A 24,674-nucleotide genomic window follows, 5' to 3' on the forward strand; every position below is an offset into this window, starting at 1 on the left:
TGTGCTACAATTATGGAGTTGAGCAGTTGCAACAGACAGGTCTGTGAATCTAAACGTTTACTTTCTGGCCCTTTACAGTTTGCTGGGCCCAGACAGATTGAAGATGAGGGTTTCAAGAAGGAAGCTTGTTCACAGGCCAAATGTGGTAGGGAAGGCCATATGTAGGACAACTCAAGGAAGATTCCCCTCCACCAACTCTTTGAAAATGACTATGTAGGAGACAGAAGTTGATTAAAAAACATCCTATTTTATTTTATGGAATATGATCATTAAGTTGAAGGCATGGGGCATAAAAGCTGTCCTGATACAGACTCTGAACAAAAAGCCCACCTTCCCATGAGCACTTTTAATGACTAGATCATGATTCTTACATAGGACATTTCATCCATCAGAGCTGAAGATGTTCAACAACATTGCTAACTTGAAAAATTTAGCAGCAAAGGCCTATATAGGCAAAGTATAGGATTTTTACTAAATTGATGTAGTGTACACTTAAAATTACATATTCATAAAAAGAAGTTAAGATAAATTAAAATGCACTTCTGTATTTCTTTTCTTGCCACCTGAGTTAAATTCAGGTCTCTTTTCTTACTGAATGCAAAAAAGACAACCCCACTGCTAAGTTACAAATCACTAGATGTTAAAAATAGTTTCCTCTGGAGGAGAATGCACTTATTTTTACGTTAGTAGCACACTTAACATATAACCAACCTAAAGTTAGAAAAGTTACTTTTTTGAAGGCACAGTTTGTTTCCAGCTTGACTGTGGACGTAAAAATCTGTCTTATGGGCCCCATCTGGCAAGAAGGACAAGTTCACTGGTCTTGTCTGTCATACCAAAGCCCACCCCACACCCAACCCCAGCCTGGGCACCTCTGAATGTCTCTAGAGGGTAGAATGTTTTCTTTTTGATCATCACCATCAGTACAAAGATTCTAGAGGCTCCTCCGGTCTCCCTTTGTTCTCTGAAAATGCAAACAGCTTTGCTTTATAAAATAGAATCAGCAACAGGTCTTTTGTGGGCATGGAAGCAGGGGTGAAGGAAGACCCAGCAGAAAGAAGCTGCTGGCCAGCACAGACAGTCCCTCCGCAGAGGCCTTAGAATTAGGGGATCTGAACAAAAACAAAAGATAAGAGGCTTTCTAACGTGTCAGAGGAAGACAAACTTCTATAAAAGTGAGGACAACTCTCCTTCCACATGCTTGCGTTAAAAAAAAAAATGGGGTGAGGTGATTGGCTTCATCAATCCAAAACAGGGAGGGCATATATAAGATAAGGTGCTACTTTGCTTCAAGTCAGTCAAATCGCTAATTCCATTAGGCAGATGGAAGGTTGCAGAAGAGAATGTTTGGCAGTGGGTGGCATTTAAAAAAAAAAAAAAAAAGCTAAGGTCTGAGGTATAATGACTGATCTCCATGAGTCTATGCCTCATGATAATAAGCAGAAACAATTACTACACTGAGGAAAGTGTTAATAAGGAAAAAAACAGAAACAATTATAATAAGTGGAAATGTATATACTGGCTGCTCTGTACTCTGGTTTCATGCTTTTTTGGCAGCCTTTTTACTGAAAACCCTGTGAACTTGGTTAGTTTGGGCCAGATACATGTTTAAAATTTTTCCTTTTACCAGTTATGAAGAGAATAATCATAATGAGCTCATCTGATAATCAAATATCTAAATTACTTTTAATTGCATCCTCATGTCCTGGGCTATTCATTATGACATGGTCAGGCTCCCTGAGGTGGCTGCAACTTGACAGAAAGTATCTACTGATGGAGGCTGTCAGTATTCTTAGGAAGGTCATGCATTATGGGATGGACCTTTAACAAATGAATTGTTAAATAAATACTGAGGCAGTGCTGCAGCACTTTATAGAAGTTTCCTTTAACGAACTGTTTTAGGCTACAGAATGGAAGTGGTGAAGCTCATTTAGCCATTGCCATGTTTCAAGGTGAAAGGTAGTTATTTTAAAGTTTCTGACCTAAATTGTCTAATTAAAATCATTTCCTCTGACCACTTTCACCATCTTCAAAATATTTAAAATTATTTTTTTAGAAGCAAGGATCTTGTGGCTTCAATTAGTTTGTTGGAGGTACCAACACACACACACACAAAACCATTTAATTATAGAGATCAATTGTAATTAATGCTTGTGATTCTGTTTGTAACAGGAAAGAACAAGCTAAGCCAGTTAAAAATGATAATGGCTGGGTTTTCTCTTTTAGCCAAATCCTTCTGTACAAAGACAGCATCATTTGTAGAGTTCCAGTCCTGAAACTGGGTGGCAGAGAACCAAGCACTGAGTTAAGCCACCTTGTAAGTCATGCAAGGAGAGTAAGTGGGAACCCTGGCAGGTTAGGAGACCCAGGTAGTGAGTGAACACTGCCATACCCTGGGTCAGGGAGAGTCTGAGAGGAATGGAAGGCTCAGTATAGGAAGACTACTGGTTGGCCATGTCTGTGTGATGTTCCATTCCCACCAACTCCATAGGGCCCCTAGGTGGTCAGTAGGCTCAGTGTTGAAGCAGGGGAGAATTTGCTCCTAATCAGGAACAGAGAGTCAGATATGAGGGTACACAGGGAAGAAGGGCTTACTGAATTTCCTACATATTTCCAGGCATCACAGTGAGCACAAGTGGTCTGAACCCCTATTAAAATGCACGTCAAGGATGGAGGCCAGGAGAGGAAGAGGTAACGTCAACAAAACAGCCAAGAATGCTGACATACTCCATTTCTGAACCTCACACTGATCCTTTTCCAGGAGGTTAAGAGAATTACGATGTGCTCAGTGTGTGTGCGTTTCATGTGTGTATGTGTTTGTATGGTGTGGGGGAGGGATGATGATGACTGCTAAATAAAGGTATGGGAAGGAAGGACCCTCCTGCACAAACAACTGGCTCACAGGGTCCCTTAGCACTCTGACTCACAGTAAGGCCTAGGAATGAGCTATACAACAAACAGGGATTGAAATTCTGCCCAGTCTTTCGATAATGCTCATTAAAGTGAGAAATGCAACTTTTTCTTCTCATTCCAGCATAGTAATAATCAAAGGCCCAAGATATTTGAGGCAAGGAAATTGTGCTCAGACTAAAACTCTAAGCATTCAGTTCAAAGAAGTGAGCGAGGTATTGGCTCTCAGAAAAAGTGGGACAGACACTTCCTCGTAACAAAATCTCTTAAGACCCACACTATTAGAACATTTGCAAACACATGTTAAATCACATACTAAAATAATAAATGAAATTTCTTGAGAGTTTAAAAGATCTTTCAAATCTTTTCATCATAATGGAGTGGAAATCCTTCACTGTCTTTAAAGTTGTCGAACTTTTTTTTCTGTGCTTTTTATATTGACATCTAACTTGTCCACTTTGGTTGTGAGGCGGTCAATAATGTCATCTTGCTCCTCAATTTCCGTCTGCATCCCCAGGGCTATGTCCTTCAGCCGGCCCAGTCCCATGGACAGCTCATCTGTGGGGGAGGGAAAGGACATGCAGGTCTAAGCAAACAGTGACAGCATCAGGAACTGCTTCTTGTCCCTCCCAGGTGTTCAGTGACATTTAGATTACAAAGTCCTCTTCCTCACTTAACAGACTAACCTCTGGGGATTCTACATTTTCCAAAATATGTGCAAGTGAAAAGAAAACTTGTTTACTCAATAATAAGTAGTATGGCCTGGCTGGTGTGGCTCCATGGCTGAACATCGACCCATGCACCAAGAGGTCGCCGGTTCGATTCCCAGTCAGGGCACATGCCTAGATTGTGGGCCAAATCCCCAACAGGGGACATGCAAGAGGCAGCCAATCGATGTTCTCTCTCATCAATGTTTCTCTCTCTCTCCCTCTCCCGTCCTCTCACTCCAAAATCAATAAAGAAAAATAAAATAATTAATATGTTCTTAATATAAAATCCACTCTTCCCCATACCAACCACCCAAAATAATCACTCTTAATATAAATTATGTTTGTCCTTCCAGTGTTTTATTTTTTTATTTTATTATTTCTTCTTTTCTTTTTTTATCCTCACCTGAGGACATTTTTCCATTTTTTGTTCAGGTAGAGTGGGAGGGAGAAAGAGGAAGAGAGAGAGAGAGAGAGAGAGAGAGAGAGAGAGACAGAAACATTGACGTGAAAGGGACACATCGAGTGGCTGCCACCTGCACGACCAACCAGGGTGGGGACAAACTGCAACCAAGGTACGCGCCCTTAACGGGAACCGAACCCAAGTCTCTCGGGACCGCAGGCCGACGCTCTAACCGCTGAGCCAAACCGACCAGGGCTATTTTTTATTTTCTTAGGTACGTGCCCCTAGTGGGAACCAAACCAAAGACTCTCTGGTCCGCAGGCTGATGATCCAACCACTGAGCCAAACTGGCCAGGGCTGTCCTTCCAGTGTTTTATAAAGTGCATATAGATCTATGTAATTTTTCAGTAATTTTCGAGTAAATTGGTGTGAATTGCAAGATCAGTTAGTATTCATGAAAAAGAGCACAGAGCCCTGGCCAGTTTGGCTCAGTGGCTAGAGTGTTGGCCTGCAGACCAAAGACTCTCAGGTTTGATTCTGGTCAAGGGCACTTACCTTGGTTGCAGGTTCAATCCCTGGCCCTGGTTGGGGTCGTGCAGGAGGCAACCAGTCAATGTGTCTCTCTCACACTGATGTCTCTATCTCTCCCTCTCTCTCTCCCTCCCTCCCTCCCATTCTACCTGAAGATAAATGGAAAAATATCCTTGGGTGAGGATTAAAAAAAAGAGAGAAAGAAAGAAAAAGAGCACAGAGGGGTCTAAAAACAAGTTCCCTTCCTAGATCCCATGGTATCCGGGAAAAGTACACTGGTTATTAACAGCCAAATCTACTGACTTGCTCTTCAAGAACAAAACACCTATGTCACTGGGTAGTGCCTGCTTTCCTTCCTTCCTTTCATCTCTAGCTCCCTAAAGCTAGATCAAACACAGAGTGAAAAATATGAGGATCCCTGTTTGGAAACATGTCTGAGATAGACCTGGGAAGCCCTGTCCAAGATCCACCAGGCTCTCCCTTACAGAAGGCTGCACCCAGCTGGTCCACTCTGCAAGTGGCAGGAGAGAGTGTGTGTATGGGGGTCTGTCTCTGCCCTGCTACCTGGGATGCTCTGGCAGAAAACACATGAACTACAGATGTTCCTACTGGACGCAAATTCTGTGAGGTTCCTTTACCAAACTATGCTATGAAAATTCGCATTTCCCACATTTAGTCACTCATTGCTACCATTTCCCGGATCCATGAGCACATTTGCTGTGAATGTTCTGGGGTACAACAGTTAGCTTGCATTTCCCAGATCTGGCCTGGCACCACTTCCTTCGCTTACTGTGTGGTCAGGAAGAAGGCAGTGGTATCTGAACAAGCTGGGTGCACAGATCCCTGTAGCTCAGTGTCCCCATGTCAAAAAGAGAAGTGCTGAAGGTGCTGGGTTCCCTCTGAGATGCCAGCTAGCTGAGACCCAGGTAACTACAGAGTACATTGCTTTTAGCAAAGGTTCAATTCTTGTGCTAGGTTAAATCATTATCGTTGAAATTCAAGTTCAAACACAATGAAAGCCCCACTTTTACCCAGGGGAAGTGTAATATGTGGGGAAATCCAGGCTAATTACATTTGACTTGAGTGCAAATTCTGACTCCTTAGGTGAGCTCCGGCCTGCCCACGACCATGAACACAGCTGAGGCAAGACACTATGAAAGAAAAGCTTCTGGAAGCACCTGGCCATAACAAGTGCCCCTTCTGAGCTCATTCTGTTTCCCTCATTAGGTTGTTCCACTCTACTGGTAACAAATATTTTTCTTCTGTTTCAATAAGTTGTAAAAATCAATCTCACATTTGTTTTCAAGAGGGATAATGTCTATAAGGTCATTGGCAACCTTGGGAGTACATGAAAGGCTTACTTGACATAAATGACAGAGAACTGAGGGTGAGTCGGGGGAAGAGGCATTTGGAAGGACTCTGGGGTCCCCTGATGGGGCTGTGCCAAATGCAGAAATAAGTCTTGAATTGATTCTCTCTGGGTGAATGATAAAGCCTCTATCCCAAGTTTCATAACTGTGTGTGTTTGAGTGTATGCACACACAGACACATGTACCTGCACATGGGAAATGGGAATGGAGGCATGCTCAAGACTGTTTTCTGTCCCTTTACTAAGAACAGCAGGACAGAAAAAAGCCAGAGGAAAGACAGAAGAGGTGGTGCTGTGTAAGCCTTCTAACTGCTAAATTACTGATAAAACAGTGAAAAAAGGACAAAATCCACAAATACTGGCACTGGCCCCACACGTCTAAACAGGATCAATTAAAGAAATCATCTTCGCCCTGGCCAGTTTGGCTCAGCGGTTAGAGAATCGGCCTGTGGTACAGAGAGACCTGGGTTCGGTTCCCACTAAGGGCACGTACCTCGGTTACAGTTTGTCCCCGGCCCTGGTTGGTCGTGTGGGTGGCAGCCACTTGATGTGTCCCTTGCACGTTGATGTTTCTCTGTTTCTCGCTCTCTCTCTCTCCCTCCCACTCTATCTGAATAAAAACTGGAAAAAAAATGTCCTCAGGTGAGGATAAAAAAAAAAAAAGAGAGCTAATTTTCAATCCTATGCTTCTTGGGTTTTTCTTTTTTCTTTTTCAATTAAAAAAACTGATGTTAGCCCTGGCCAGTTTGGCTCAGCGGTTGGAGCGTCGGCCTGTGGCATTTACATAGGGTTTGGGTTTGTCTCCCACTAGACATCTTTGGAGTAGGAAGATATTTTACTTTTTGTCTCACCTTGCCATCTCCTAATGGGGATGGAAGACTGATGAGCCCAGGTAGCCACTGGGGAGGTTCCTGTTCATGGAGGAAAAATCAGGGGAGGCAACACTGTCTGAGACACCATCTAGAATAAACTCATGAAAGCCGTTCACAGGTGAACCCCTACTATCTGCACCCACGACACTCCTCCATTTGAACTTCAAATAACTGACTTTGCTCCCTTCATTAAAAAAATAATTATTGAGTGCTTGCCTGCCAGGCCCTGGGTGTAAAGTGGTGACAAACAAAAATATTCCTATGTTCTAGGGAATTTACAGTCTGGTCAGGAAGACATCAGATAAGCCACTGTAGTGGAAACAATAGGGTGTTCTGAGATATAAGAGGTGGCCACATTAATGCAAGGCTCAGAGCATGAGAAAGAGCCAGCCTGCAGTGTTGGAAGAAGGACATTCCAGGCAGATGGGAGCGGTGGGCAAGTAAAAAACCTAGAGCTACAAAGTGATGAGGGCATGAGGGTGGAGAGGCAGGCAGGGACCAGAGGCAAGAACTAGGGGTCTAGACTGTAAGGACCAGGCTATGTGGACAACGTGCTATAAGAACCACCCGAACGCTTGCTCTTACCAGGACAGACAGTTTTCTAAGTGCTTGACGGTGTCACTCATGTACCCCTATCCTAGTTCTCAGAGGCGGTTCTGTTCCTGAGCCTGGTGCGCAGGGGAAGAAGTGGGGTTGTGCATGCCAGATGGTAACAATGGCCCTGGCCAGTGTGGCTCGACTGGTTGAACGTTGTCCCATGTCTGAAAGGTTGCTGGTTCCATTCCCAGTCAGGGCACATGCCCAGGTTGGGGGCTCAATCCCGGGTCAGGGTATGTGTGGGAGGCAACAGACTGATGTTTTTCTCACATCAATGTTTCTCTCTCTCTCCTTTCCTTTCTCTAAAAATCAATAAAAACATGTTAAATAAAAATGAATGAAGCAAGCAGGGTCCAGGCTGCACTCTGTGGCCCCTTAGGGACTCCTGGTCCCTGTTGATGTCACAATCCAGATAAGTGGTGAAAATGGAAAGAAGTGAACAGACTCCAGAGAGTGAGGGGTGAGATGGACACAACTTGTGACATATGATCAGGGAGAGGTAGACACCAGGTTTTAGTCCTGAGAACCTGGGTGCCTACTAACGCAATGACTGGCATGGCACGAGCTGCCTGGAAGACAAACGTCTCAAATAAAGGACATGCGGAGGCTGGTGCAGCTTCCAATCTTACCTAGATTGTTGTCAATCTTCTGGTGATAGGCTCGAAGGTGTGGATTCTTCGGGTAAGCCTCAGTACTTATTGCAGAAATGGCCCCTTCAGGGATGGAGTCTGAGTTTAGAAAGAAACACCAGGAGAACCATTAACTGATATCTCTGGAAATGCTGCTTCACTAAATTAATCTCAATCTTGAAAATGGGTGGAAGGAATAGGTGGTTGGACTAGAGGCTGTTTGGAGAGATGAGTGTGCGAATGGATAACATGCAGAGGCAGGAGCACTAGGGAGGCTCATGGTAGAGGAAGAGATACTTCCTCAATGCAGCCCTTCAGAGATCAAAGACCCTCAACCTACAGGTGACCAGGTCAGACACTGGCACACAAGGTCAGGAGACAGATTCATACAAGTAATAACGTGGCAGTGGAACTGCAACACTTCATAAACACACAGGCTCACAGACAAGGTCTAAAAGACAAGGTTCAAAAATAAAAATGGTTATGTTATAGAGATGGGATGATGTGTGATTTTTTTTCCTTTTGAAATTTATTTCTTTACTGTCTTTTTACTTCAAACAAAATAAGAAAAAAACAAATATTAATTTATTCTAGAAATAAATTTTCCTTGAACTTCAGTTTCTAAATGCAGAGAAAACCCTGTCTGTCATCCTGGTTTACAAATTTTTGGGGGAAACATCCCCTTCAGACTTGGTGTATTTTCTCTAGCACAACCTACTGAAGCCATTCTACACATACAGTGTCATTTTCTTTTTTTAAGTCTCTTAATACAAACCACACAAATAAAAACTCCCTTTAATTCCTTAAAATCATGTCTTTTTTTTTTAAACCTCGCCCGAGGACATTTTTCCATATTTGTTCAGACAGAGTGGGAGGGAGAGAGATGAAGAAAGAGAGAAACATGGATGTGAAAGAGACACATCGAGTGGCTGCCTCCCACACAGCCCTTGTTGGGTCAGGGCTGGGGACAAACTGCAACTGAGGTACATGCCCTTAGCAGGAACTGAACCTGGGTCTCTCTGGACCGCAGGCCGACACTCTAACTGCTGAGCCAAACTGGCCAGGGCAAAAATTGTGTCTTTTGGGTGTAGGACTCCTGCTCCACTTTTTCAGGGTATGATGAGTTTGATTTTTTTCCTGGGTTTATTTTAGTTTTCTCTCATTTCCTCCTGTGGTTTTTGCCTTTCCAGACTGAACTGCGTGGATCCCAGTCTTTCCTGACCCCCAGCTCTTCCTCCATCAGGCCTCTCCCTAGTTGTGTCAACCATGACAGTGGTGGATTCTGGTACTTCCACAGTGTGTCCTGCTTTCCGTGAAGGCATCACAGAAAGCATTTGGTTTCTGAAGCCCTCCCAATGTACCTGGCTTTCTAAGGGTCTACAGAAGCTCCCAGGATGCCTAAATTCCTTTTCAGGTAAGGGATGTTTCTGGGCTGTCATTTGATATAACGAGATGATTTCACACAAACCATTCTATCTTGCACACCTTTTCCAGCTGCTGCTTCTCCCTTGACTCAGGCTTGGGGACTGAATTAAGTCTCCTATTGCTGCTGTGACAAACTTATCCTTAAGTTCTAGAGGTTGGAAGTCCAATACGAGTCTCACTGGGCTACGATCAAGGTGTCAACAGCGTTGTATTCTTTCAGTAGGCCCTTGGCGAGAATTCAATTCCTACCCTTTTCCAGTTTCAAGAGGTCACCTAAATTCTTCAGTAATGCCCCCTTCCTATATCTTCAAAGCTAGCAGCGTATTATCTTTGGTCTCTCATTATGACACTCCCTCTTCTGCCTCCCTTTCCTCTTAGAAAGGACCTTTGTGATTATACTGGACCCAACTGGATAACCCAAGATTCTCCCCACCTCAAGATCAGCTGATTAGCAACTGTAATTCCCTCTGCAACTATATTTCCCCCTTTGACATATAACATAAATATTTATACAGGATCTGGGATTAGGACTGGACATCTTTAGGGGGCCATTGTTCTACTTACCATAGGGAAAACCATAGGGGTTTTCCTGCAGCTGGCTTTTCACTGCCAGAACTCAGGCTCATTTTCAATGGGACATAGGCTACCACTTCGTTATTCCACCCTCTATTGTTTGTTTGTTTGTTTTTTTATAATCACCGAGGACATTTTTCCATATTTTGTTCAGATAGAGTGGGAGGGAGGGAGGGAGGGAGAGAGAAACATCGACGTGAAAGGGACACATCCAGTGGTTGCCACCCACACGACCCAACCAGGGCTGGGGACAAATTGCAACCTAGGTCCTTGCCCTTAGCGGGAACTGAACCCGGGTCTCTCGGGACCGCAGGCTGATGCTCCAGCCACTGAGCCAAACCAGCTAGGGCTATTCTACCCTCTAAAGTAATGTACACCTCTAGCTCTCTGAGAGCAGTGCTGGGTCCCTAACACCCATCACCCAGCATGTAGGATGACAATAGCTGAAGCCCCTGCTGCACCACCCCCCACCCACTCAGGGCCAACACCAAATCCAGAGATCTCCCCACAGAATCCAAATGTGGGAGAGAGCACAGGTCTCCACTAACCTGAGTCATTCAGCTTCCTGAGGTTTGGGTGGCTGGCCTGGTACTGTGATTCCTGTTCTTTACTTGTACTTATAGCTTCTTTCAATCTTTTGATAAAAGTAAAGAAAAAAGAAAAACTTTTAGAAAGGAAAAACACTTATAACAGTATAGTCAGTCTTTTCAAGTAATGCCTGTGTGAGAAAATCAGATGCGTCCTCTGACCAAAGCAGGGATTCCATCAGCTCTGCCTAAAAGGCCCATGCCATGTAGCAAGTTTCTGAGATACTTGCTTCTGAAGCAAAGTATCTGGTTAGGTGGCTCTCCCTCAGGAAAACAAGGATCCTAGCCCCAGGTGGAAGAGAGCATATGAAACAACAAAGTGGGTACCTTACACCAGGACTCAGCAAACTTTGACCTACGGGCCAAATTCAGCCAACCACTTGTTTTTGTATGGCCACAAGCCATCTTAAATGGCTTTTAAGATGTCTACTACCAATCACTTAATTAAATGATAGGGAACACTAACTCTTAACCTCAATTAAGAATTTCAGTCTTCTGCTCAGCTAGTGTGGCTCATTGGTTGAGCGTCGACCCATGCACTAAGAGTTCACTGGTTCAATTCCCGGTCAGAGCACATGCCCAGGTTGTGGGCCCAATCCCCAGTGGGGGGCATGCAGGAAGCGGCCATATAATGTAAATATTGACATCTCTTTCATCAATGTTTGTATCTCTCTCTCCCTCTCCCTTCCTCATTCTCTAAAATTAATAAAGAAAAAATATTGGAAAAAATAAAAAAATAAAGAATTTAGGTCTTCTCAATAGTAGATCTATATTATACAAAAATTGTACTCAATTATTATTCTGAGTTTTATCACTAAAACTTTGTTTTTTACCCCCTCTTGTTATATAAGTCTCTATGAAATATCTTTGATTTCGCTTCCTGGCCCACAAAGCCTACTTTGCCAGCTCCAGCTGCAGAAAGGGACTGCTCTTGGCAACTCAGAGATACTCAAGATTGCACCCAACACCCCAATGAACCCCTATAGGTGTGGCATTTGTCTCCAAAGCTGGGCCTCCCACACGGTCTGCGCTTCTCCACCTCTGCTGACCAGTGGCTTGGCTACTTCATCAGCCAAGCTGGGATCCCCAGTTATTCTCCATTTTGGACCACCTTCTGCATGGACCATGCAAAAAAAAAGTCCTCTTGATCTCCCATGTACCCCAGAAACTCGGCTCCTCCTGTTGCCCTCTCTTTACCCTCAGAGATTAGTTCACTGTCTTTCCAATCCTTACCCCCCAAATGCCAGGAATCTTTCTAACATAATCCTGACATGTACTTCTCCAGTTAAAGTTTTTTTGTTTTGTTTTGTTTTATCCTTACCCAAGGACATTTTTTTTCCATTTTTTGTTCAGATAGAGCGGGAGGGAGAGAGAAGGGGAGAGAGAGAGAGAGAAAAAGAGAGAGAGAGAGAGAGAGAGAGAGAGAGAGAGAGAAATATCGATGTGAAAGGCACACATCAAGTGGCCGCCACCGCACAACCCAACCGGAGCTGAAGACAAACTGCAACCAAGGTACGTGCCCTTATCAGGAACCGAACCTGGGTCTCTCTGGACCACAGGCCCACTCTCTAACCACTGAGCCAAACCGGCCAGGGCTCCAGTTAAAGTTTTTAAAGGCTCTCTGCCCATTTGAAGCCAGCCTGGACTCTGTTAGGCTAACGGTTTTGCAGGCCCCAGTGCTCCACTGACATGTAGAATAGAGCAAAACTTTCTGAAACCTGAGGTTTTCATTACTCAGCAGCAGTGACTGAAGATCCAGAACACACAGCTGGTTTCTCTGAACACGACATGTGTTGCCGAGCTAGGTCTATGTGGGAGACGCGTGGATTCCGAGCCCTCCTGGACACCATCCAGCCTGCACACCTCAAAGCTGACTGTTTTTCTGTGTACTCTTATGTGAACAGTAGTACTACTGACATAAAAACTAGGTTTCTTAGTAAAAATTAGTTCCCCCAAAGAAAGCCAATTCTAGGGATAGTGGTGATAGAAGTGGTAAGAAAGAGAAAGAGTTTAAGAGAGTGGTGGCTCTTGGTCAGAAGCCAAGTCATGACTAAATTACAGATTTTCAGGTTTAGTGGTGGTTAAAGCTATGATCCCACTGGAACCCCCATGAGTTTTAAATGGAATGACAGTAAGCACCTTAAGAAGCTTTGTTACCAAGAACAATGGTTTACTAAGAGACAAACAAAACTTTACAGAAGGGCCCTGGCCAGGTGACTCAGTTGGATGGAGCATCGTATTGTATACCAAAAGGCTGAGGGTTTAATTTCTGGTCAGGACACATACCTAGGTTGCAGGTTCGATCCCCGGTCGGGGTATGTATGGAAAGCAACTGATTGATGCTTCTCTCTCACACTGATGTTTCTCTTTCTCTCCCCCTTCCTCTCTCTCTAAAATCAATAAACATATTCTCAGGTGAGGATAAAACAAACAAAAACTTTAAAGAAGACCCAAGGGTTTGTGCAATAAGGATGTATACAGAAAACACATGATTGACAGACGTTTGATTAAGTTCTTAACCTTACTTTAAAAGCTTGTAAATGATAAATATTCCTGTATTTATGGATTAAAGGTTTAATAGACCACACAAATTTTATTCACAATTTACTGCATTTTGTAGAAGCAATTATATATTTTAGTGAGTTTTGCAAATTTAGGGATTAGGAATTCACAGGTCTTACCGTCACAGGCTATGCCTCAATGTTAAGAGCCTGCTGGGCTCCCATTCTGGAAACAGCCAATGTCCTCCCTTGCCCTGGCTTCTCTGGTGCCCTGGCTGCTATGTGTTTGCCCCTTTGCCCCTCCTTCAACTGGGAGACTTCCACACAACTCTTACTCCGTGCAAAAGGTCAGCTCCTCAGTCCCCAGAGCCAAGTTACCCCTCCTCTGAGCCTCCACTGCATCACTGCTGACTGTCTGCCTCCCCCATACCTTCCAACAGACAGAGACCTTTCTCCTACAGCTTCATCTCCCAGCCAAAGGCACGGGCCTGCAGAGTGTGGGCGCTCAGGACCCATGAAGAAAGGAACATACACAATGTTATCAGAACAGCCTCTCTACAAAGCTGCACAGATCTGCTTTCATGCATATTAGAACAACACTTGAATGAGAGCAAGTTGCTTCATGTAAAAATTTTATTTTCCTGCATTTACTAAGTGATGGCAAGAACTCTACAATTGACTGGGGCTGATCTATGGACAGAGACCAGATGGGGTACATGACATGGGGCACCGAGAAGCCCTCCTCTATGAAATAACTCTGGCTGCCTCCCTGCTGGAACACTTTGTTGGGAAGGCCTCCAATTTTCAAGATGTTCCAATAAAAGGGAAATTATCTTGGGAGCCCTAGAACCGTAAAGGCTTTTATACTATGAGCCCCAAGAAGAAGCCTTTGGGAAGAAGTATGGAGGACACAGGAAAGTGCCAATCACAAACCCACCAGCTTCTCACTTCTCCAAGGGCTTGCTCTTATGCTGAGTTCATGTGAGGTAGATGTCTCCCCATCCAAAGTGAACAGACATCCACACTTCTTATGATACTTACAGGTAGCCAAAAATGAGGACACACATCATCTTTCTGATTTGCATATTGAAAAAAAAAACCTACTCCAGTTGGGGGAACAAGGTGACAAAATATTTGAAATTAGGGTCAAACTGGAAATTTGGGGATAAATGGAGATCATGGCTGAGCCAAAAAACAAACAACAAACCTTCATAACCTTGGCTAGTGTATCCACAGAAAACAGTCCCTGGACCCCTCACCAATGACTTGATCTGCCTATTCTTTCTGCCGCCACCACTGGCTTTTTTGCCTAGAGTTTTTCTCCCAGCCCACTGTGAGGTGAAAATGGTTTCTGAATTTCTCCCCCCTGGCACCCTACTTCCTGATCTGGGTGATGGCCACACAGGTGTATACATAGGTTAACAGTCATTGGCTCTCTACTTAAGATCAGTTATGCATTAAAAAAAATACCTCTTAAAAAATAGCTTTGCCCTGGCCGGTTTGGCTCAGCGGTTGGAGCGTCGGCCTACGGTCCTGGGAGACCCGGGTTCGGTTTCCGCTGAGGGCATGTACCTCGGTTGCAGTTTGTCCCCGGCCCTGGTTGGTTGTGCGGGTGGCAGCCACTCGATGTGCCCCTTTCGCATCGATGTTTCTCTCTCTCTCTCTGTTCCTCTCTCTCCCACTCTGCCTGAACAAGAAATGGAAAGGTGTCCTCGGGTGAGGATAAAAAAAAAAAAAAAATAGCTTTATATTCCAGGATTAAAAGAGAAAGAGAGACACACACCCAGAGATCATTATGGAATAATATCACATCAAACATTTTTATGGGTTAAGTAGAAGCAGGCTACAAAACCAAAAGAATCTTCTGATATAATAAATACAACCATGAAGTCAATGAATAAGAAAAACTTAAAAAGTTTTGGTAGATAAGATGCAGATTTTCTGTAATATGGATACATTTTCTTTTTTTTTATCCTCACCCGAGGACATTTTTCCATTTTTTGTTCAGATAGAGTGGGAGGGAGAGAGAGAGAGAGAGAGAGAGAAACATCGATGTGAAATGGACACATTGATGTTTTTCTCTCTCTCCCTCCCACTCTATCTGAATAAAAAATGGAAAAATGTCCTTGGGTGAGGATAAAAAAAAATCGGTTTTTATTTTTATTTTTTAGCGAGAGAGAAAGAGAAAGGGAGAGAGAGAGAGAAACATTAGCTGCCTCCTGCATGCCCCACACTGGGGATCGAGCCCACAAACTGGGAATCAAACTGGTGACCGCTTGTTGCATGGGCTGACGCTCAATCCACTGAGCCACACTGGCTGGGCTGGCCACATTGTTTTTATAATTAAAAAAAAGATACAGTGATCTGAGATATGAATAGTATTAATCTATTTGAGCAGAAACTCAATTCTTTTCTTTTAAATACGTGACATCTAAATGCTTGTCAATATCACATGTATGATTTCATTATACTCTAGCCAAAAATGTGAGAATAATCTCTAATTTTAAAATTAAATCCATGAAAATCAATTGGCAACTTGGATTAAATATAGAAAAGTTCACTATAAAGACAAAGCAAAAATTTGGTGAAGTGAGTCACATTTGTATTGATTAAGCTTTCTGAAGTAAACATTCTCTCTTTCAAATCACAGGGGTCACAATTACTGGAGCCATAATATACTGGAGACCCAGCTGATGCTGAATTTGCAGACTGGATGTCAATTAAATAAAGGTAATTGGGAGTGTTGGAGAAATGTTTCTTGTTTCTTGTTTGAAGAGGAATCCCTACCAGTGAGAAACTTACATGGTTCTTTGATCCCTTTAACGTACTAGAAGTGGCCTGATGGTTTGGGTTATTTGCACTAAACCCCATTTTCTGCTACTTCACATAAGAACATCTGAAGGGCCACTCACCTGCTGTTGGGCTGGGGGGTGAGGGTGTGATTCTGTTCAAGTGGGGTCTCTGCTGGTTTAGATTTGAAGTAATTGACGAAGCCCCCAAACACACTCTTAATGCTGTTAATGTGCTTCTGGCTGATCTTCAAATCTTGATCCATTTTGTCCACCATCTTCTCTGTGCGTTCTAAGACTCCTCGCTGACGGACAAGCTCCTAGGAAAAACCAGAGGTGATGGCATTGTATGTTCTTGTAATTCCCTCTCTCCTGTACAGGACCACACACAGCAGACTCTTCACAAACCCTCAGTGACCACATATGGGGGACAGAAACTGTGATTTGTGAGGGGTACGCTATTCTTTTTGACAACACATTCCTTTGTCTTCCCCTCCCTGCTCTACCTCGAATTGCTTGCTTGCTTATTTGTTCTCGAGTCCCTTTCCCCTCCTGCCCATCTGAGGTTGATTCATAGAACCATGTTAAGACGGATGTAATGTGCTTGTGAGAGTCAGAATGCAGGGCCTGGACTGGCAGCAGACCTTCTCTGGCCCTCCCCTTAACCCCAATAACCCTTAAACACTTAGATTATGGTTTTGTACTCTTTACTTTTAGATATGGAAGTTCCCATTGAGATACCTGGCTCTGGTCATGTCTTTAAACTCTCTTGGACTAAGTTCTGGGGTCCTTTCTGTTTATAAGTGACACAGTCCTTCAAACTCTCAGAGTCTGCACCACTCTGCTGACTCAGTAACGAAACCAAACATCTTATTTAGATGTCATGAGAGAAGTGCAGAGACATATGTGGGGTGGCTTGTCTTGCTGTGAGGTTGGAAGGCCAGGAAGTGAATGCTGCTTTGGTCTATGGAAGTTTCTGTGAGCTGGAAGCTGGTGTTTGCTGGAGGTGATCTGCTGGTCAGGAGGCCAGAAGAGGAACTTCTACTAAAATCCTTCTCCAAGGCAGAGGAAAGGACCGGACTCCATGTACCTGTGACTAAGTTCTAACCAACAAGGAAGACAGTTTGGCAGAACACCAAGAGCACCTAAAATGTGGATGCCTGCCTGCTGGGCCTAAGTGTCCAACACCTCCAGAAGTCAAGCGTGTTGGCCCAAGACCCCCATCATAGATCACATTGTTCACATAAATTATCTGACCTGACCTAAGGACTCAGGGAAACAAAGACACTCATATCAGGGTAATTCAAGGGCAGAAAGGCAGATAAGGCCTTTCTTTGGAATGTGCAGGATGTGGACAATTCAGGCCAGCTGAGTTAGTCCTTTACTTGGGCCCCAGGTCTCCTTGCACACATACATTACCACCTTTGCTCATGGTGGTGGTTGTATGCAACCCTGTATTCAGTTTATGATTCTGAATCACTTCATGCTATCACTATGAGACATGCTGTGAGACTCAAGTGCTACTATACTGAGACAGAGCCTAGATTTACACATGTTCCACTTGTGCTCATGAGTTCCTGCCAGTGCTTGTGCATGTGTGTGCTCTTTGGAAGATGAACTATATAGTGAAGATAAATTTAAAGTTTCTAAATTCAGCTTTTTTACTCCAAATTGACATTTGCCACTTGTATTTGATTCCTGAGTTTAATTACAAGCTTAACATGAGAAACAGTATTGACACCTTTCCCTTAAGAGCTCTGAGCATGACTCAAGGAAGATGCCGAGATCCATCTGACATTATGAGATGCCTTGGCTGTGAATTGGGGTTGAGGTCTGGTGGTCACTGTTGCCCTTTGAAGGTCATAGCTCTGCCCCATCATTGAACTTTGCTGGGTCCTGCCTGATATCCCCTCCTGCTCCCTGTCATGATCACCACATACAGTTCCTCTTCCTTTCTCAGTTCCCCCAATGGGCCCTGCTGCCCCAAGCCACTGCACTGGCCACTCCCTCTGAGCCAATGCTCTTGCCCCACCCTGACTCTTTGACTCCCTAACTTCTCAGCTTTCAGTTTCTCACCCCATTGGGGAGGCTCCCTGACCCCCTCTGTGAGGGGCTTACCCTGGCAGAGCCTCAATCGCTTGTGTATGATGGCTTTTTTGTCTCTCTATCCCATGAGACTAAGCTCAGTGAAGCAGCGGCTCAGTTGTCTTCCTTGGATTTTCAGTACCACAGTGTTATCCACAAATGAAAAACCAGATTTAACTTTCCTCACACTATCCTCTGCTAGATTATCAGCTCCATCAGGGCAGAGATTTGGGGTGTTCATCCCTGAATCCCATGCACCTGGATCAGTGCCTGACAGAGAGAGGGAGGGTGCTCAATAATAGGTGTTGATGCGTGTCTTGAAGCACCTGTCATTGTGTGTGTTTTCAAAGAGCACTGCCAGCCACAATGCCCTGACTTCACATCCTCACATGGCCCTTGGACATACTCCATTGAGCAGGTGCCACCTCACATCTGGCAGTGTACACCCTCACCGGGTCTTCAGCTGTCTTCTACTTCCCCTTGTTCTATCAGGAATCTCTGTGCTTAACAAAAAGCCACAAGCCAAAGAGGAATTGAGACACTCCCTCTTTCTGTGTTGTCATCAGTATTGTACCTTCAGCCAACCAGATTTTTCCTCCAATCATCTTCTTTTCCAGTTTAATGTTAGAAAACTCCTTAGGGGGCTCAAGGGAGAGGGAATCACCTGTAATGCTAACACCTGAGCTAAGAGTTTTGTATGTGTGCCTTTTACACTGAGGGCACTTTGCAGAGCTCACAGCCCCCCCCTCCCCCCTTAGGTGACCTTCTGTTCTCACAGGAACCAATAGAGAAGATGTGACGTGACTCCCTTCTGAGGGATGGGAGCACGCTTGTGATGGGAGCATTTGAGGCCTGCCTTCATAATGACTGGGGTGGAGAGCCTATCTGGACCCCCAGGTTTGGGTGAGCTTCTTTGACTGGCAGTACTCTGTATGTGTTGTTATACATCATTGCTGAGAGAAGTATGTGTTGTCCACACAACTTCATTGGGAGAGAACAGCTAGAAGTTCACACCTGATCTCTGCCCTATAAACCCTTTTCCTTTCAGAATTTAATCTGTATTCTTTTACTGTAATACACCATAATTACAAGTATAATAATTTTGCCGTTAGTCCTAAAGAATCAATGGGCCTGAGGGTGGTTCTGGGGACGCTCAAACAACATCTCTCAGAACCACCAACTCAGAGGTGGAAGGCTGGAGAGCAGACAGTTCCTCAGCACATTACCTGGGCAGTAGAGTAAGGTCTCTCAGGACAACAAGGGAGCCATTAGATGACATTTCAGGAAGGAGCAGCTGATATGGCCAGATGCCACATCTCTGGTGTGGGATGTCTGACCTACTGGAATGGTAACAATTCATCTTCACAAGGTGCCTTGTTACAGCTAAGGAGCCAACAAGCTTTGCCTGGGATCCTAAATCATTGGCATTTGATGAAAAATTAGTAAAAACAAAACAAAAAATAATCCAAAACAGATCTGTTGGTGAAGATGTAGTCTAATGACACTTCTCTATCAGAGTCCCTTACACCTGGTAGAAAGCCTGAAATGCCTAAGGAGGCATGTTCTGGACATTAGAAGGAAGATTTATCCAGAGCCACAATGATCAATTCATTCTTCCCATCAATCTCTCCTCCACTTCCAATCAATCCTCTGCTCCACTCCCCCCTTCTTTTTCCTTTCCTTCCCCAGGTCATTTATTCACCTGGCAACGATTTGGGGAGCACCTAATAACATAAAGGACACTGTGCTGAGAAGTGTGGGAGTACATGGCTGAGCAAGAGACTGCTCCTCCCCCACAGTTATCATTTGGAAATCTACTAGGGAATTACTTAACCTAGCAGATGTTTACCCCCTCCATCAGCCTTTATGTCAGGACAGGGTTGTACCCAGAATTATGGCCACATCAGAACCACCACAGGCTGCCTTGGAAGGGAAACACTGGTCAGTATAGCCCCTCATTTGGAGTGGGGAAGGTTCTGCTCCAAGGCCAGTTTCCCAGAGAATAGGAGCACCACCCTAAGTTATGGAGACACCCTGAAAAGATGGCCACATGGCCTCTGTTCCTGGGCTAGAAGGGTGTTCTCTTGCCCATCTCTCTGAAGTAAATGTTCAGTATGGCTTTGGTGACTGATGAGTGCTGGAAAGGCACTGAGACAGCAAGTGAGGCCCCAGCACAAAACTATGCAGGACATTCTGGCTGAGGCTGCTGAGTGCATCATGTTCGAATCCTACTAAACACCATTCCCTTTCCACTGATGTTACCAAATCAGGTGTTCAGGCCCAGGTCTAAAATTTGTTGCTCTACTCCCCTGCACTGAGATCCCAGGCCCTACAAAATGTCACTGGAGCAGAAGGAATGTGAAGTGCCCTGGGCAGGCTCCTTGGACAGAGTGGTAAAAGGGTGGACAAAAACAGCGTCCAAGCAGGACACAAACCGGCTCACCCAAAGGTGCAAATGACTCAAAAGCCCATCATTAGGGCACTGGTTACAGAAACAGAAGCCATCATTCAATGGAATATGGCATAGCAAAAAACAAAAGAGGAGCACATTATATATTGTTATGGAATAGCCTCCAACTCTGTTAAACAGACTAAAATGTATAGGATGCTTCTGCTTAAGTTAAAATTTAAAAAAAAGGAAAAAGACTATAAGTATGCCTTTAAATACAGGATAAGAATATCATTATAAAAACACCTAAGGACCTGATAGTAAGTAGCTGCTGTGGGGGCAGAGGGATAGAAGAAAACTTCATAGCCCTTTGTATGTTTTGAAATTTGAACCATGTGACTGAATTATTACTTCACAAAAATTAAACCTTAGAAAAAGAAAAGAAGAAATAAATCACATTTGAGCTGAATGGCCTACAAGTTTGTCTATGGTTCTGGACTGTGCTTACCAGGCTAGCCAAGTGCAACCTGCTCTGCACTGCTTACTTCTCCTCTGTCCTTTGGCGGTCACAATCTGCACTAGTCCTTGTGAGAAACAAACCTAGCCAGGTTTCACAGGAGAAGGAGAGCTCTCCTTTGCTAAAGGCTACCTAAGTAATTTTCCTCCTTCTGCCAAGCTGAAACTGAATGATGACCTTCCCAACCCAGTATTATTTGTAAACTCCTATCCTCTATAAAAATCTGTCATGTTTTGGCTTGTTTCATAGTGCTGAGTATCCAGCAGGCACCCATCTAGGCTGGGAGGTGAGCAGGTGACTTGGAACTGCTGGGAACCACCCTGTGCACCGAGTGGCAGGAATAGCTCACCTGTTCCATCACTGCACTGCCACTCTGAGGGAAATGAGTGATGAGAGTAATTTAAAGACAGTTTGGAGAGTATAAAATAGGGTGGGGAGGGGTGCTGACCATTCCTGCCTCCAATAATTGAGAACTCAGAAAAATTCAACATGCAGTCACGATCATACTGTACCTCTCAGAGCAACACCAGGTTGGCCCAGGCTCAGCCTCATGAGGCTGAGGTACCAATCTGTATCTGTTCTCACAGCCCCCACTGTATAGAGAGAAGGCCCTTTGGGGGCAGTGTGGGGTGTATCAACTTATGAAACAACTCACATCTTCTGCTTTTGGTTCTCTTGTTATGAGAACAGACCTTCCCTCTAGACTACAAAAAACTCCTAAGTTAACTCCTCCAGGCTCTTACCTCATCCTCATCCTGTGCATCACTTCCCTGCACAGGAGCCTTGGAGCTCTGGTTCTGGGCCACTGCCTTTGTGTTGCTCCTCTTTTCCCTGGGAAAACCTCTCTTCCTCCTCACTCCTCTTGTTTAAACTTTAGCCTAAAAAGCCAGATTTACGTTTACCTGCTATTATGATTCTGACTTTTTATCATTCTGATTTCTTCATGTGTTCTGTTTCCAAATATGTCTCTTCAAACAGTTCTTAGTTGGCTTCCTTGGACCTGGGATACTCAATCAAGTGACCCCTTCACCAAGGCCCCAAGTACTCAGCAATCCTCCCAAATCTGAGTCAACATTTTCCACTTGGGAATCCAGGAAACAGGACATGTAAGAACTACAAGCTAAACTTCCTCAATAAGGCTAAAGACAGGAAGGTGAGCCAATGAGGGATACTGTACCAGGGAGAAGGTGGGAAGGAAAATCACCCAAGAGAGGGGTAATGAGTAAATGAAAGAGATGACTATTTGAGAAGTTAATCAATATACCTTAAAACTGCCCAAGATGATAAGTGATCAGGTCAGAATGAACTTTGCCAGGGAAAAGAATTACAAGGAGTTCTGGTCAGTTTGGCTCAGTGGTCAGAGCGTCGGCCCCTGGACCAATGAGTTGTGGGTTCGATTCTGGTCAAGGACAAGTACCTCGGTTGCAATTCCTCTCTGGCCCTGGTAGGGGTGGTGCGGAAGGCAACCAGTTGATGTGTCCTTCTCACGTTGATATTTCTCCCTCTCTTTCCTTCTCTCTCCCTCCTACTCTTATCTGAAGATAAACGAAAAAATATCCTTGGGTGAGGATTCAAAAAAAAGAATTACAAGGAGACCCATGGAGGAAGATAACACTTTAGTTTCCAGCATTACATTTCAAAGCTACATATGCTTAAGATTAATTATTCTTAGCTGACACACCAATAATCTGCTATTCTGTTTTTTAAAATGTAAAAAAAGGTAGTCCACCAACCAGGCCAGCCCAAGCCAAACTCCTGCTGCATTCCACCATGCATAAAGCACTCCTGCTGCTGTGTGTTGCCCTGGTGCTACTTGGGCCTGTACATGGAGCCACACTGAGAAACAAAAGAAATGGAAGCCACTCAACAACCCCAGAAACCAAGATCTTTTTTTTCAGAACCCTTAAGGCATATCTTAAGGAAAGAGGTCTCGAGAATCCCAGACCTCTCTCTTTGACATCAGAATTTATTGCTTCTGTGTTTGCTGATTATGAAAAGCAGAAAAAGTCCTTTCCCAGTTACCTGAGGCTGAATGTTTCTTCTGAGAGCAGGTATCTGGCTATTTTTAAACTGAGGATGAAGCCTCTTGTTAGAAAATCCAATCATGGTAAAAAATTTAAAAATTAGAAAAAAAAAAAAACTAAAAAAAAAAAAAAAAAATGCCCACACAACCATTTCATTAGTAACCTGAGGAGAGAATGTGGTAATCCTCACATAAGATCCTACTCTGAAATCTACTATAAGTGGAAAGAACTGACAAAGGTGAGTTGGAGCAATGGACTGTCCCAACCACACACTGTCTACTTAGGTCTTTGTTTGGATTTTAGAAGTAAAGATAAGGCCCTAGTCTGGCCCAAACTCGTGGTTTGGCTTACTCAGTAGGTGTCTAGGCAAACAAGACCTCAACATCTCTCTTGGCAAGGTGGAGAAGTGGTCACTGATGGGAAAAAAACTGAAGGCCTATTTGCTCTTATGCTTCAGACACCAGCAGGCACATAGTCCTCACTCATTCTGGGTCACTGTGGCAAGGAATGGCTGAAGCTCTTGGGCCAGACTTCCGACCAGAAACTTATGTTAAAAAAACCTGATCCTGGCCAGTTTGGCTCAGCGGTTAGAGCGCCGGCCTGCGGTCCGGAGAGACCCGGGTTCGGTTCCCGCTAAGGGCACGTACCTCGGTTGCAGTTTGTCCCCGGCCCTGGTTGGTCGTGCGAGTGGCAGCCACTCGATGTGTCCCTTCACATCGATGTTTCTCTCTCTCTCTCTCTCCCTCCCACTCTATCTGTACAAAAAATGGAAAAATATCCTCGGGTGAGGATAAAAAAAAACAACAAAAACCTGATCCTCCATTTCCCTAATCCAGGTTCTGCTGTTCAGAATTTTTTACTTACCTGGACAGGACACACTGTGGAGTGTACCTCTGAACTAGGAGTAGAAAAAAATGAATCAACTAAGCAGTCTAATGACTAAGGAAGATTCCTGGGAGCAAATTGCCTCTTTCAAATACTCATGATGCACATCTTTACACAAAGTTAACAAATCCTAACAAATAGTTAAATCACTAAAGTACAAGAACCTATTCTAGACAATTCGAGAATTCCCCAAAGATTGTGAACAAAACATTTCTCAACCTCTGTGACAATGCAGACTTGCCGTTCCAGCCTAGCCCTGCTCCAGACTCACCTCGGAAGAGGCGACCCCAACCTTCTCAGACTCATACATGAGCGACAAAGACCTGCTGGTGCTGGCGGCCGCGGCCTCGGCCCTGCGCATCACCTCCTGCCGCAGGTACTGCTGCCTGTCCGCAGGCGCGCCGGGCTCGACAGAGAGGTCGCGGGCGTCCTTCCACGTTATCGGCGGGGCGCCCTCATCCTCCGCGTCGTCGTCGAAAGGGTTGTAACTTTTGGAGTAGGCCGACATGGTTCCGGCTTTCGGCTCGGTCTGGGCAGGAACAGGAGGTGCTCGGCCGAGGCGAGGAATGGCCTTTCCGGGCCCGCAGGGGTCCCGGCTGCCCTTCCGAAATCCTCCGGAAGTGCCTACCACCCAGCAGCCCCACCGTGCCGCCTTCCTCCGTCTAGTGCCTCCCTCCGCCTGTCGATTCCGCGGTCGCAACGCAAGCTTCTTCGGCGCTTCGAGAGTGGGTGACCCTGCGTCTGGAGCCGACCATCGTGCCCAGAGGCTTGGGGGGGGGACCACGCTTGGAACACGCCACCCGACCTATCGCAAGGCTTCTCTCCCCCCTCTAGTGATGGGACTTCTCCACGGCCACGCCCCACCTAGATCGGCAACAGAG

The 24,674-nt window shown here is 44.7% G+C and overlaps 1 protein-coding gene and 1 pseudogene across 2 annotated transcripts; one reads left to right on the plus strand and one right to left on the minus strand.

The window, feature by feature from the left end:
* Nucleotides 1–227: 227 nt before the first annotated feature.
* SNAP29 (synaptosome associated protein 29) lies at nt 228–24,636 on the minus strand. 2 transcript variants are annotated; one of them, XR_004961312.1, is made up of 6 exons: nt 24,065–24,636; nt 16,017–16,213; nt 10,565–10,650; nt 8,019–8,117; nt 3,227–3,468; nt 228–964 (listed from the first exon to the last, which is right to left on the minus strand). XR_004961312.1 is itself a non-coding variant. In XM_036276563.1 (5 exons), exons 1-5 carry the CDS (start codon nt 24,299–24,301, stop codon nt 3,311–3,313), a joined length of 777 nt encoding a protein of 258 aa, XP_036132456.1. In that variant the 5' UTR covers nt 24,302–24,636; the 3' UTR covers nt 228–3,310. The 2 variants fall into 2 exon arrangements, 1 of the variants encoding a protein (XP_036132456.1); XM_036276563.1 differs by having other exon boundaries at nt 228–3,468.
* LOC118640296 lies at nt 22,655–23,423 on the plus strand (annotated as a pseudogene).
* Nucleotides 24,637–24,674: the final 38 nt, after the last annotated feature.

This window comes from Molossus molossus, unplaced genomic scaffold (genome assembly GCF_014108415.1).
Source record: "Molossus molossus isolate mMolMol1 unplaced genomic scaffold, mMolMol1.p scaffold_m16_p_22, whole genome shotgun sequence".
In the NCBI taxonomy this organism is placed as follows: domain Eukaryota; kingdom Metazoa; phylum Chordata; class Mammalia; order Chiroptera; family Molossidae; genus Molossus; species Molossus molossus.

Coding starts and splice junctions, on each gene's coding strand:
- SNAP29 (XM_036276563.1), bottom strand. CDS start 24,301: ATGTCGGCCTACTCCAAAAGTTACAACCCTTTCGACGACGACGCGGAG. Junction 16,214..24,064: donor TTGGGGTCGCCTCTTCCGAG/GTGAGTCTGGAG, acceptor GGTTTTTCCTAG/GAGCTTGTCCGTCAGCGAGG. Junction 10,651..16,016: donor ACCCCCCAGCCCAACAGCAG/GTGAGTGGCCCT, acceptor TTTTATCAAAAG/ATTGAAAGAAGCTATAAGTA.